The sequence below is a fragment of the Orbicella franksi genome, chromosome 10, assembly GCF_964199315.1.
Source record: "Orbicella franksi chromosome 10, jaOrbFran1.1, whole genome shotgun sequence".
Classification (NCBI taxonomy): domain Eukaryota; kingdom Metazoa; phylum Cnidaria; class Anthozoa; order Scleractinia; family Merulinidae; genus Orbicella; species Orbicella franksi.
In genome coordinates this window covers 62,040-75,661 of record NC_138154.1, presented here as the reverse complement: position 1 = coordinate 75,661, position 13,622 = coordinate 62,040, and the positions used below count along the sequence as shown (strand labels likewise).

Genomic DNA, 13,622 nt, shown 5'->3' with positions numbered 1-13,622 from the left:
AGAATTTGAAGGTTACTGTGTTGGGTTCCTTGAGGGTAAAACTTCGAGACTTGAGCAAGGAGTAAACATATTATTAAATGAAATGTAAGAGAGCTCGCAAAACTCGACCGACCCGCCATCTTGACCAGAGTCGGGAACTCAATAATTGGAAGGTCTTTTATTCACAATTTTCAAAGCATTTGAGAGAAATGGCCTTAACTTTAAGGGTAAGTAGCTTCAGAAAGTCATTTGTCTTTCATGCATACGTAATCGGATTATCTTATCGGATTATTGGATTAAATTTTATACTTTGTGCTATGCAGATTACGTGTGTGGGTTTCTTCTTTCTGATGTGTGGGTTAGGGGTAAGAGGCTGAGGGCAGGCTTCACTACTTAACCTACATATTTTTAGTAGAAAAACATACCAGCATATTGGAAAGCCTTCAGCTGAACCTTTAGCTCCTCATTCTCTTTTTCCATTTCTGTAATTTTCTTTTTCAAGGCAGCTAATTGAATATGTGGATCAACTTCGCAATTTTCACTTTCTACGTCGATTCCAGTGATATCTTCAGTAATACCAGAGTCATCAAGAGAAGGTCCATCTTCAGGATCGTCGTGGAAGTCTTCTTCATACTCTGCCAGAGTTATCATGGCTGACTTCAAAGCCGATCTCGTGGTTCCCAAATCATTAGCCTCGTCTAGATTCACCGCACTCACTGGATTCCCATACCTTGTGGCCTCTGTTGTTGCTCTTCCATGAGTTGATCAAGACTTGTTAGTGGTAACAGATTTGTTAGTTGATTGTTTACCTCTGGTGGGGTACAGTGCTGTAGAACAATTCATTCTTGAGTACAATTCGGCTGCGGCACAGGTTGGCGTTGCTGAGGCTGCTGTTGATATACTTGCTTGGGTTGCAGGTTGTTTTTGTTTCTGTCGCTGCTGATTCTGCTGTTCTGGCAGTTTTTGTTGCTGCCTCTGAAGACATTGCTGTTGCGACATGCGCTGGTTGCGGTGTTGCTGTTCCGGTGTGTGTTGATGCTGACTATGCAGTTGCTGCGTTTGTTGCTGCTGCATTTGCTGTTGGGGTTGCTGTTGTCGCTGCTGCTGAAGTTGTTGCTGTTGCTGCCGCTGCTGCAGTTGCTGTTGCTGTTGCTGAAGTTGTTGCCACGACTGCATTTGCTGTTGTCGCTGTTGCTGAAGCTGTGGCTGTTGTTGTCGCTGCTGTTGAAGTTGTTGCTGTTGCTGCTGCTGCGTTTGCTGTTGTTGACGCTGCTGCTGAAGTTGTTGCTGTTGCTGTTGCTGTGTTTGCTGTTGTTGTCGCTGCTGCTCGAACTGTTGCTGTTGCTGTGGGTGATCGTTGCGTGGAGCACTTATGACGGGGAAAACATCGTTGTATTGTGTAACTGTAATGATTTCCTGTGAAGCCAACATAGAGGATGCAGCAATGCTCTTCTTTTGCTGTGTCTCGTCTTTATTACTTCTTCTCAGTGAGTCGTTTGCATTGCTTTCTTTCGCCTTGGAAACGAACCTCTTTCCTGGGAGGAGAGCTTGATTCGTTGTCAAAGTCATCATCACTAGGCGTCTTCTCTTTGCGCCACTGTTGAATCAAGTCTGCGGTGATATAGTCACGGCCTTGACTTATGGCTGATCTGATGAACAGGTGCAAGTGTGCTGCATAGCTGTCCAGAAGATGTTTCTCAGCTATAGCCAAAGATATACAAGTGTAGTCTACTAGATATACTTCATGCAAAACTTTTTTTCACAGGTAACACAATGCAGAACATAGAAACAAATCTATTTCCCTCCATGGCACCACATTCGTGACAGGCAAGTTTGCACTCCGGTAATGAAAAAGAAAGAAAAAATCAGACCTGCTCACAATCTCATGAAAAAGGCTCCTAGTAATAAGTAATTATTTAATCTAATGCAGACCTAGTACCAGTTTCTAAATATCCGAAAGGCATTCCTTTTAATAATCAACAATTTCACCGAAAAAGTATTTAGATCCTAGTTCCTCTCAGCCAAAATTCAAATGGTCACGTGCCTTTTCTTTTCAGCCAAGCGCAATAAACACGCAAACTTGAAGAAACTGAACATTCCAATACAAAAATTTTTTTTTTTGAAAACCACGCAAGGGAGTGACATTTTCAAGACGTTTTCATTCGTGTTTAGATTGTTTGTTTAACACTGAACACGAACTTTGACTTGAGAATAGCATCTTAAAGATGTTGACACGGGGTTTCCCGCGCTTATTTGTGAATGGAAATCCAAGTACAACAACATATATTTGTGGCACTAAATTGCATAAAAGCAAGAAATGGGGCAAAGATACTTTGGCCTTTGTAATAATTAAAACGATTGTCTGAAAAGAAGTATTAATAGAGTGCAGGCGTATGCAACTATTCTGGAGCTGTGCAGGTATCAGCCGAAATGTGCGCCATCAGCAACGGTTTAAAATATTAATTTGGGAAAAATTAAGAGTCGGACAAAGGCAGCAATAGTTAAGCAGCTTCAAATATACTTGCGATTTGCATTTCTACTTAATATGTTTACTTACATTTTGGGCACACATGGAGGATAGTCCCAATAAACACTTGCTGCTTTCCCTGAATGCGCCATTTCACTCCTACTTTCTCTTGCTCCTTGAACTCACCCTGTAGTATGCACTTAGACTTCGGTACAACACTGACTGTCTTGTTGCAAGCAAAATATGCACAGGCATAAAAAATCTCGGCCATTACCTCAGACAGTGGAAAAGCTCCAAAAATAGGAAAAAGGAGGCTAAACAACCCAAACGGTCACAATTTGTGCCAAAACTCCTACTCGAACAGTTCGCAAAACCGATTGAAATGAGCTTTCAAAACGGCAGCCAATCAGGGCCTCTCATTACTTCAGAAGTTGATAGGCACGCCAAGTGACAGCCATTATGGACTATACCATTGGCTGAAGAAACATTGATATCTGGTGGTGACATGCCTCAAAGAAGCCAAAAGCTTGACCCTGGGTCATCACTTCAAACTACAAATATCTCATCAAGGGTGTGATACTGTTACACTGAAATCATTGCTCCGTAGTTGTTCTCAGTCAGTACAGTGAGTCGAGATTGGTCTGTGTGAGCAATGCTTTGTAGCACCGAACAGAACATGTCAAATGTTCCTAGAAACGAAAAATGTTCAAAGCGCCAAAGGACAACTGAGGACGAATATTTATTCACAGATGTTACCATTCCCCTTTCCTTGCCAAGTTTGCCACGCACGATCCAGCCCTGTGAATTGGCCTCCGAGGAATTAGGCGTGCAACAAGAGGCCGCTTTCAGCACAGGATACACTGCTGAGTCCACCATTCCGTTAAGAGGATCTGAGACCATCAGACACCACGGAGACAACTCAAAGTTCTAATCAGAAGATTTCCGTCACAAACCTTCCCAACCGCATTTCCCAATCGATTTTATTGATAACAATGAACTTTCCTCAAACCACACTCACACTCTTTTGCAGCACTTGAAAAGGGTGTTTACGTTAACTCACCGGAGAGAGGAAACTTCCTTTGCAGAGGAATTTTGCTTGCCTGCACTTGTGACCTTCCAGCTTGTTGCTTACTGTGCAATGGTATGCAATATAACGGTGAAAATGGCTGCTGGAAATGGTTACAACCAGGCCAAACTGTTAAGACAGGTATTCGTGGTCACTCCAGAACATTTCCCTATCAAGAAGATAATCCTAAAGGGCCAATTAGAGCTTCAGAAAATGTAAAAGACAACGGATTTGAAGCCGCCAGGCGCCAAAAACAGGGTTTAAATTGATATGTTGTGAATGGAGTAAAAGGGCCATCGCGGCTTTCTTTACTACAGCACTTTGACTTAGTGCGAGGCATGGGCATTGACTACATGCATGGAGTTCTTCTTGGTGTCCAGAAATTACTTCTGACTTTGTGGTTTAGTCCTGCCTTTTCAAAGGAACACTTTAGTATATTCTCCAAAGTGGAGAACATCGATGAGAGGCTAAATCAGATTTCACCAACCTTTGAAGTAAAGCGACTTCCACGGTCTGTTTCCAAACACTTAAAGTATTGGAAAGCTAGCGAGTTACGTTCATTTCTTCTGTTTTACGGGTTCCCTACGTTATATGGCCTTTTACCTGACACTTATTTCTCCCACTACACATTGTTCGTCAACGCCATTTTTATTCTTTTACAAGAATCAATTTCTGAAGCAGATTTGCAAGAAGCTGACAGACTCCTTGATGGCTTTTGTAAGTCCTTTTCAAACTTATATCAACCACGTTTCTACCCCTTAAACATTCACCAGTTACTGCATTTAGTGGACGATGTCAGAGACCTTGGACCACTTACACACACAGCTGTTTTGCATTTGAAGACAAAAATGGATTTCTCTTAAAGCTTATCCACGGAACACAGTTCATTGACAGCCAAATAATCTCTGCCGTATCTATAACCCAGAAACTACCCGAAGTTCGTGAGAAGTGTATCTCTAAAGGATCTGAAATTGATCTACTTTATGAAGACTTGAACCACGCTAGAAAATCTAAATTTAGGACTGAAATCCTTTCAAATATGTATGTCTTAAGTGCAGCATATCAGGTGTGTTTAGGAATTGCGGAAATGAATGCCCTGGAGAAATATCTTGGGTTTTCCTGCCCCATAGAACGATTTTGGGCATTCAATAGACTAGAAATAACGACTTTGTTGCCCATAATTTGCGGCCTGCCGTGTAAGCGTCTGCGCAAAAGAAATTGCGCGGTTGTTAAGTATCGCGTGAACAACACATGGGTGTTTGCAATGGTGAAGTTCTGCATCAAATATGAGCCGAGTTCTGTGAAAGAGCCCACTTTTCTTGCCATAGCTCACCCAATTTCGTGCAACAACTACAATCCAAAGGTACATATCACTCGAGTCACACATTTTTCTCTTGAGAAGATAGTTGTGCTTAATCTCCAAGGCATTTACACAAACTGTTTATACATTTCATTGAACGTAGCAGTGGAAGGAAGACAAGAGGACTCCATGGCCTACGTGTGCGAATTTCCTAATAAGAAAGAGCGTGATTGAAAACTAAAATGGAAAAGTATTTGTCGAAAGCACTTTCAGGAAAGGTTAGCCAGGCGTGAATTTGTCTTGATCTAAAGCACAAGTTGTTTTCTTTGTAGCGGCCGTGATGACAGTAATACATCAACAACCTATGAGATCGCCTACTTAATGGGGCCTTATTGCATATAGATTACTTCTCAATGCCTTCTTATGCTGTTTGTTGTTCCCCAACTGTCGCAGAACTGTGCGCTGGTTTTAATGTCTCTGGCAATCGCAGGTATTTGCAACAAGTTCTTTCTTGTTTGTAAAATTGCACATCGTATACCGCCTTTGTGTTATTACATTTGCACGGTAAATGAAGAGTCGTAAGATAAAATTTCTCAAATTCTTTCACGTCCGTGCTACGTTTACGTTTAATTTAGGTTCAACATTGAAATGTTTTATTTCACCGTTGCTTTTTCGAATATCATCGCAGCACTTGATATAACTGCGGTGTGCTGGCATTGCAAATACAGAAACAGAAATAAACTATGCTTATTGTATGTCTGTATGTGATAAAGAGATCATGTTTATCTTTTCCACGAACTTCCTCCAGTCGCACAAATATATGCAAAATGTAATATTGAAATCTAATGTAACAAAAAAACAAAAACACTGGATTCAATTAGGTTAATATAATGACGAAAATAATTTTATTTGGGCTCTGCGAGATTCTCCTCCAAAATGATTATTCTATTTCACGTAAGTTAATTTTACGAATCAATTATCTTCACGAATGGCAGCTCTGCAAACAGAACTGATTTTATTGTTGTGTTTGGGACACGCTCAAAGCCAGCCATATTATCGCCGATATGCGAGCATGACAAAAGTCATGGTCTCAGAATACAGGGGCTCGTAAATAATTTTAAACCATCATGTCAATGTATCGTTCCATTCCCGGTCATAATACCGCCAGATGAATGTCACGTTAATCATCGTAAACAATGTGAAATCAGACTCGCTCGATCACGCTAAATTCTGGCCATATTATCGCTCAGAACATAGCGAGTCAAATGTCTCAGTCAACTACTGTAGCGGGACAAATCTGGTGTCTCGCTTTGTCTCGTTCAACTCACACCGCAAAAATGACATTATGGCCAGATTCAAGCCAGATTCTCACCATGTCAAACTATAAATTTTTTGTACGGGAAGGACCATCAATGAATCACAAACCATTCCAATAAAACTTGAAAGGCGTCTGAGCTATAAGCATCAGTACCAGTTTCAAAATATTAGACCTAAGAAAGTATTAGATGCAGCAAATGTCTTGTAGACACAAGTGATTTATTCAAGAGAGAAGGTATAGAGGTACAAAATGCTTCGTTAGATAACATAAGTTTGCAATCTAGTGTCCATGAAGACTGGAGTGAATTTGTTGAAAACTCTGACACTCCAAGTAATAATGAGTTACATACACAAACAGATAAAATTGTTCCAGAGGATAAAACACAAGATTGTCAAAATAGTATTGCCAATGCAGATGATGAAAATCCAGGCTGTGAAAAAGAAGATAGCAATGATTGGTGTGAAGTTGATGAACGCCCACCAGGGTCACAGATACACTATTACAGAAACCAGATGTAGTAGAAAATGTAGACAATAATTTCTTTTGCCCCAGGAGAAGGGAAAAGACCATTAGGAATATTTATGGACAAAGATTCTGAATATTTATCATTTCCCACAATATTCTGTGGAAAACGTAGACCTGTCAACAATGAAAGAAAGTTTCCTGTATCATACAGTACAATTTGCAAGTGGGAGCTAAGATGCCAGGATAGAAGAGCTGCAATGTCTGTACCAAACATCTTCTATAAGTTAAAAGAACTGCAAATGAAAAGATAAAAGAAGTTCTTGACAACATGAACTATGATGAAGATATAACATTTGAAGGTTTTCTTAACAACTTACAATTGACTGAAGAAAGTTACTTCTTAGCTATAAGACACACCCTAAAGAGGGCAACGTTATGTTTGAAAAGGGCACCAACCAAAATAAGGATAAACAATTATAACAATGTTTTACTCAAAGCCTGGCAAGCAAACATGGACATTCAATATGTATTAGATCCTTATGTATCTGCTACAAACATACTCTCTTACATTACAAAAGGACAGAGAGGTATGAGCAGGCTTCTAGAAAAGGCATCTGAAGAAGCCCAATCTGGTAATAAAGATATTACAAATAGAGTGAGGCACATTGGAAACAAATTTTTAAATGCAGTTGAAATCAGTGCCCAAGAAGCTGTTTATCTTGTTTTACAAATGCCCATTAGAAGATGTTTCCGTGATTTTCATTTTATTAGCTCATCACCTCCAGATTACAGGACATTTTTGTTAAAGAAACTGGATAAGTTTAAGGAATTGCCTGACAGTTCACCTTACATAGAATCTGACAACATAATTAAGCATTATCAAAGGAGACCAAAACAGTTAGAAAAGTTGTGTTTAGCTAACTTTTGTTGCATGGTATAACTATGTTAAAGATGAACAGGCTGATTGGAGTGGAAATGGGTCATCAGTCACAGGTCTTGATGACTTCTTACCAGAAACAAGCTTTTATGACAATACTGATAATGACCCTATTAGTATTAATGTCACTGAGTGTCAATGTGAGCTACATGAATACAAACTTAAAGAGGAATGAAACTAGTAAAACAAAAGGAGCCTAAAATCACACGATCTGTTAGGTACAATAAAGATAAGGATCCAGAAAACGATTTTCGAGAACAGCTTATGCTTTATACACCGTAGCAAAATGAAACTACTGACTTAATGAAAGAATGTTAGACTTACCAAGAATGATTTGAACAGGTTAAGGATAAAGTTATCAGCAATAGGCGTCAACATGAATACCATTCAGAAATACTAGATAAAGCAATGGAAGATATGAATAATACTGAATATGACAACTTTGACACTGTTGCTCCAAATGCAAAGCATATCAGTAAGCAGGACTGTGCTGTTAAGGAGAAGCCTAGTGAATTATTTACTTGATATCGGAATCTTCCCTAGAAGTAATGATGAGGAGGAACTTTTTATAAAGCGGATGTCTGATGATAATTATTATGCACTTGTCCACTCTTCGAATGAAAACAGAGACAACATATTTATCATGTGTTACATTCAATAAAAACTAGGGATGACCCTCTTAGATTGTTCTTAAGCGGAGGTGCTGGAGTTGGCAAAAGTAAAGTCACCAATGCATTGTATGAAGCATTGATAAGATATCTGAATAGTATTGCAGGGGAAAATCCAGATGATGTGAAAGTTGTAAAAGCAGCTCCTACTGGTAAAGCAGCTTTTAAAATTAAAGGCAATACATTACATTCTGCTTTTAAGATACCTGCAAATAGAGGTTTTGAGTATTGTGCACTGGACAGCGACAGACTAAATACCATTAGGGCACAACTCAAGAAACTCAAGACAATTTTTGTTGATGAGATATCCATGGTAGGAAGTGGCATGTTTAACTTTTTGAATGCAAGACTACAATAAACAATGGGAACAAAAGAGCTATTCGGTGGAATTAGTTTAATAATTGAAAAGTTGAAAAGTCTGAAAAGTTTGTTTTTATGTTGATTGAGACCCTTAAAGCAGTGGTTATCCATGGCTTAGATTTCATTCTTAATTCATGTTTAGAGAGTTGTATGAGAGGGATATGAACATCAATTATGTCAGAAATTCTGGTATAAAAAGAATCAAACATTACATTAGGACCAGGATTGGCATGCAAGACACCTTCTCAATCGACTGACTGGATATCTTGAATTAGAGCAGATTCATCAAAATTAGTATAATTTCTTTTGTAGATCTTAATATTGTTAGGTAAAGAAGTGAATTTTTTGATAATAAGGAAATTAGGTAAATGATCAGTAGGATCATAAATAATATTCCCACTTAAGGTGAGGTGTTCCAAAGAATTGAAGAAAATGTTGTCAATTAAAGTTTGTGAGTGGTCAGTAATGCAAGTAGGTTGTAAAATATGAGGTTGAAAGTTGAAGGACCCCAAAGTATTTAAAAAATTACCTGTATCTGGTTGAGAATCCATTTTAAGGTCAAGATTAAAATCTCCTAAGATGATGCAGAATTTATTCTCCCTATCAATCTTTTCAGTAGTGGAGTTAAGAAAATCCAGAAAGTTTTGCATGTTACCTTGAGGATGCAGCTAAATAACACCACAGATCATGTTACGTTGAGATCTATTTTGCATCTCTACCCACAGAGCCTCAAAGTCATTTGTGGATGATGTAAGATCAGGTCTGGTTGTAAAAAATTGATCTTCCTTAATATAAAAACCAACTCCTCCAGCATTTGAAAGACTGGGTTGAAAAGTGAATGAATAACCTGGCATTTTGGTATTGAGTAAAAAACTTTGGTCAACTTTAAGCTTAATCTCAGCGAGACCCACTATTGAAATAGGCAAATATCATTCAGACAGCATATGTTGCAGATTATCACGGTTAGCTGACAAGCTCCTAATATTGCAGTGCAAAGCAGAAAAGCATTTGTCAGAAAAATATTCATTAATATAATGATTATCATGAAATTCATGGGAATTCATGAGAATTAAACTCTGACTTAAGTGGACATTTGCAGTACTTGGTAACTGTTTGCTAATCAAATGTACAATGTTTTTGATATGTTCACAGGTTCCTTTTCACATATGAACTACAGGGAACATAAGCAAGTACTGATCAGGCAGATCTACGGAGATGAGGCAGGAACAGCAATACTTCCAAAAGTGTGTGTATTCCTCATTTCTTGTGACAGTTTATGTCAGATTTGTTGGTTTTTTAGATTGCTATTTTGCAACCACAAGAGATCTCAGTTGTGACATGTCTGTGAGAGAGACACATGTGCTGGTAAACTGGCTTTAAGGTTTTTGTTTCTTTGTGCCAAGTGGTGCACTTTTAAAATGAGCCCAAGTGCTTGCTCTCTTATGAAATTCTAGCCATGTCAACAAACCAACTAACAGAACATCCCTTCATTCAAAGAAACCATCCCTTAATTTTGACAAGTCAAATGTTGTCTGATGTCACCCAGTCGGAAGAAAAAGACCCCCGTTAGTTACGTTATCGTTGGGCATGTCTCATGTTAAACTTTTTAATTTCAGTACTTTTTTCAGTGGAAAAATGTTCCTTTCACACAATTTTTTGAAATCTTTTTCCAGCAAAGAAAGTATATTAATGGATTTAAAAACCTGGCTACAATATTTTGACTAGTCAGTACATTTCTCATAATTTCTAATACATTTCTCACGAATCATATCGTTGGCGTGACTTGACCTACATTGCGTGACTTCGTAATTGTAATCTGAGCACACAAGGGGAGTTTACAAAAGCATGGCTTAGCTGTCCCCTTAAAAAGAGAAGGGTACTAGTTAAATTCACGGCTGTCGGATGAGAGAAAATCAAGTTTCCATTCTGACCACTTGGAAATGGGATTGAACCCTAGAGGGGTGGATTTTGAGTAATCTCAAGTCGCTGAAGGACAGATTTGAAGATTGGCTCATTCGCTTAGGGTGGATTCACCATGAAAATGACCCTATGCAATTTCAGGGCAAAAATGGTTGAATTCTATTCAAGACACTAAGTAGAACCACATTATGCAGTCCATAATTAAGCACGTTTTTGTTTGATGAGTGAAATGTGGTTAGATCATGTATTACACACAATTGTGTTTGTCCCACACAATGACAAGTACTGTGAATGAATTCAGTCGTTGATGTTGTCAGTTTTATTAGCCCTCAAAGGGCTATAATATAGAAGTAAGTGTCTTATTACTGTTTTTATTGCAAAATTCTCAAAGGAAAATGCTTAATGACATAGCCAGCCAGGGGAGTGAAACTTTGATGAAAAAGAACAGCACGGAGAGCAACTCCCGAGAGTTTTGATAACATTGCTAGATCGGATATTTTTAGCCTTGCGTTAAAATTCCCAAAAGAAATGAGATAGTCACTTTTTATGTGTGTTTATTGGTGCTATAGCCCATTTTCGATTACTCACTTTTTCAGTCAAAACCTGACTAAAAGCCTGTGTCATGCATGTGGAGGGTTCCTTTTCCATATCCCTTCAGCCTATCGCTAAACAACAAGACCCGGTCGTATTTCAAAAATACAACAGACATCATTAACTTCCGAGATAATGTGCAATATAGCATGTTGCACTCAATGTTCTGGTCTTTCAGGCTCCACACAATGTACATACTTGCTAAGCTTAGTTGCGCTTCTTCACCTTTGGTTTCCAAATGAGCGTACATGTGATTTGTATATTTTTGTCATTAAAAACGGTGGCTACTAAATTCAAAGGTCTTTGTGCCAGATTAGGCCCATGCGGAAAAAGTAGATCTTCACAAGCGCTATTTCAATCGACACTTGGACCTCTATTGCTATTAACAATAGAACGGGAGAAAGCCTGGGAACCAGCGGGGGGATTCCCCTAGCAAGAAACTTGCACAAACATTGAGCAAAGAGTTGTTTGTGTGCGTGTGTCTAGTCTTTTTGTGTGCGAAATTTAGACGTTCAGCGAGAACAATACAGAACAAGCTAGTTCAATAAAATGTTTATTGTAATAGCTCTTTTTAATCTGGCCCAATATAACTGATCCTTTCTCGGTAAACGGCCAATGAGCGTGCGAAAGGCTCACCATAGTATTAATCGAGTGGAAATCAAACTGGCACTGAACTTCAAACATCGCACGACTTTATTTGTTTACACAATTACGAGTTTGACTAGAAAAAATGACAAGCAAATAGAAAGTGAAAACAACAATAATGTAAGTCAAGGAAGCTAGGCGAAAAATAAAGAAAACCATAGCAAACACGACTTACAGAAACTTCACCAGAATGACGCAGTAGGAATTGAAGAGATCCTGGATACGTACGCGATGCACAATTTGCTCGAACGGATTTGCAAGCTATTTTCAATTACCCAAACCGTAGCCATTTTAAAAATTCGTATAAATAGGCACGTGAAAAGTGTACATTATTTGTCCCGGGGCTCTGTTCTTGAAAGGCCTGGAAATTTTTAGGGCCCGCAAAGCCATTTTTAGTTGATCTTTTTCTAAAAAGAGAGGGGTGCATACACCTGAAACTTCTTGCATGAACAGATCCTCTGTTCATATTAAAAATATGTCCATAACACAGCTCTGTGATCATCAGGTTTGAGATTTTGCTACGGGTTTGCGAGTGCAAAAACTTTTCAGGACCCTGGAGAAACGGGCTCTAGGCCAACACTTCCTAGGTCAGCGGTCGTCGTCCCCCCCTCCCACAAAATGCCGCCGACATGAAAACACAGTTACACCCGGTTCCTTGCTTTCCTAGCAACATTTGCACCTCATTGACCAGCTCAAGACTCTAAAGAATACACCCCAAACATGAAAGCCAGACCCAAGGAACATTTTCCACAGTTTCCCGAAGGCAGCTGGCACTTTGTTGGCTGGAAAAATACGGCAAAAAAAACACACAACCAACAAGTAAGTTCGAGCTAAAGCCACTCTAGGCATTTATTTTCGGTTCCAATCTAATAACTCAGTCGTGGAGACCTTTCATTGTCAAGCCACTTAAAATAATTATAAACACAAGGTTGAGCTGACATACAAAATCAAATCGTTCGACCAGCTACAAAAATGCTTAAGCTTACTTCTTAAGCTATACAAACGTAATTGGCTTAGTGTCAAATTGCACTAGAGCCAGACATTTCAAATGTCCCAGGGCAAACTCCACAGGATTTGGCTAAAGTTTGTCCACCAACAATTTGTCTGTTGTCCATGCGCCATCGCACTAGCGTTTTCTTTACGTTTGACAAGTGCGAAATGTTTACATTTCGGCAACTCCTGATCTTTGCAGTACATGGCGGGAAATCATATTTCATAACAACATGATCCCAAGATGTTTTCTGCTTTTTGTAGCTGCAGCATTTGTCCCACAATTTCAGATGTATGCTCAGCTGAGGATGATGCTGGTAATTTTGTCTCTTGCTCAAATACAACTAGAGGGGAGAGCTTTTCTGAGACTGCCCGAGACTCGAAGGTGAAGATGAAATCGGCATAGACATCCATACTTTTGGATTCTCCCTCGACCCGCCGATTCATGGTTTGACATTCATTATAATGACCCAAGAATCCCAGACGAATATTTTAGGAAACAGCTACGAATGAGAAGAGCTACCTTCCGTTTGCTTTTGGATGTCCTTCGCCCATACATCACAAGACAAAACACTCGCTTTAGAAGGTATATTGAGCCAGAAAAAGTATTGGCTATTGGACTCACGCTTAGCTCGTGGAGGAACATATGTTTCGATTGGGCCTGGTTTTAACGTTGGGACAACAACAGTAATCAAGGCCATCAAAGACATCGTTACAGGACTTGTTGCTATCAAAAATGATTATGTGAAATTCCCAGAAACTGACGCTCAAGTTGTTGAAACAAGGGAAACTTTCGAAGTGCCTTCTCATCTTCCAAATGTGGCTGGTGCAATTGATTGGACACATGTCACGATCAAAGCCCCTACTGACAGCAGAGTCGACTACTTCAGTTGATTCCAGCACTACGATATAATCA

The 13,622-nt window shown here is 39.2% G+C and overlaps 1 protein-coding gene and 1 pseudogene across 1 annotated transcript; one reads left to right on the top strand and one right to left on the bottom strand.

Annotated features, from left to right (window-relative positions):
- Nucleotides 1-743: 743 nt before the first annotated feature.
- LOC145499756 (uncharacterized) lies at nucleotides 744-3,439 on the bottom strand. Its single transcript, XM_081479281.1, has one exon. The coding sequence runs from the start codon at nucleotides 1,549-1,551 to the stop codon at nucleotides 745-747; it is 807 nt and encodes a 268-aa protein (XP_081335407.1). The 5' UTR covers nucleotides 1,552-3,439; the 3' UTR covers nucleotide 744.
- Nucleotides 3,440-3,784: 345 nt separating this feature from the next.
- LOC145500156 (uncharacterized) lies at nucleotides 3,785-6,198 on the top strand (annotated as a pseudogene).
- Nucleotides 6,199-13,622: the final 7,424 nt, after the last annotated feature.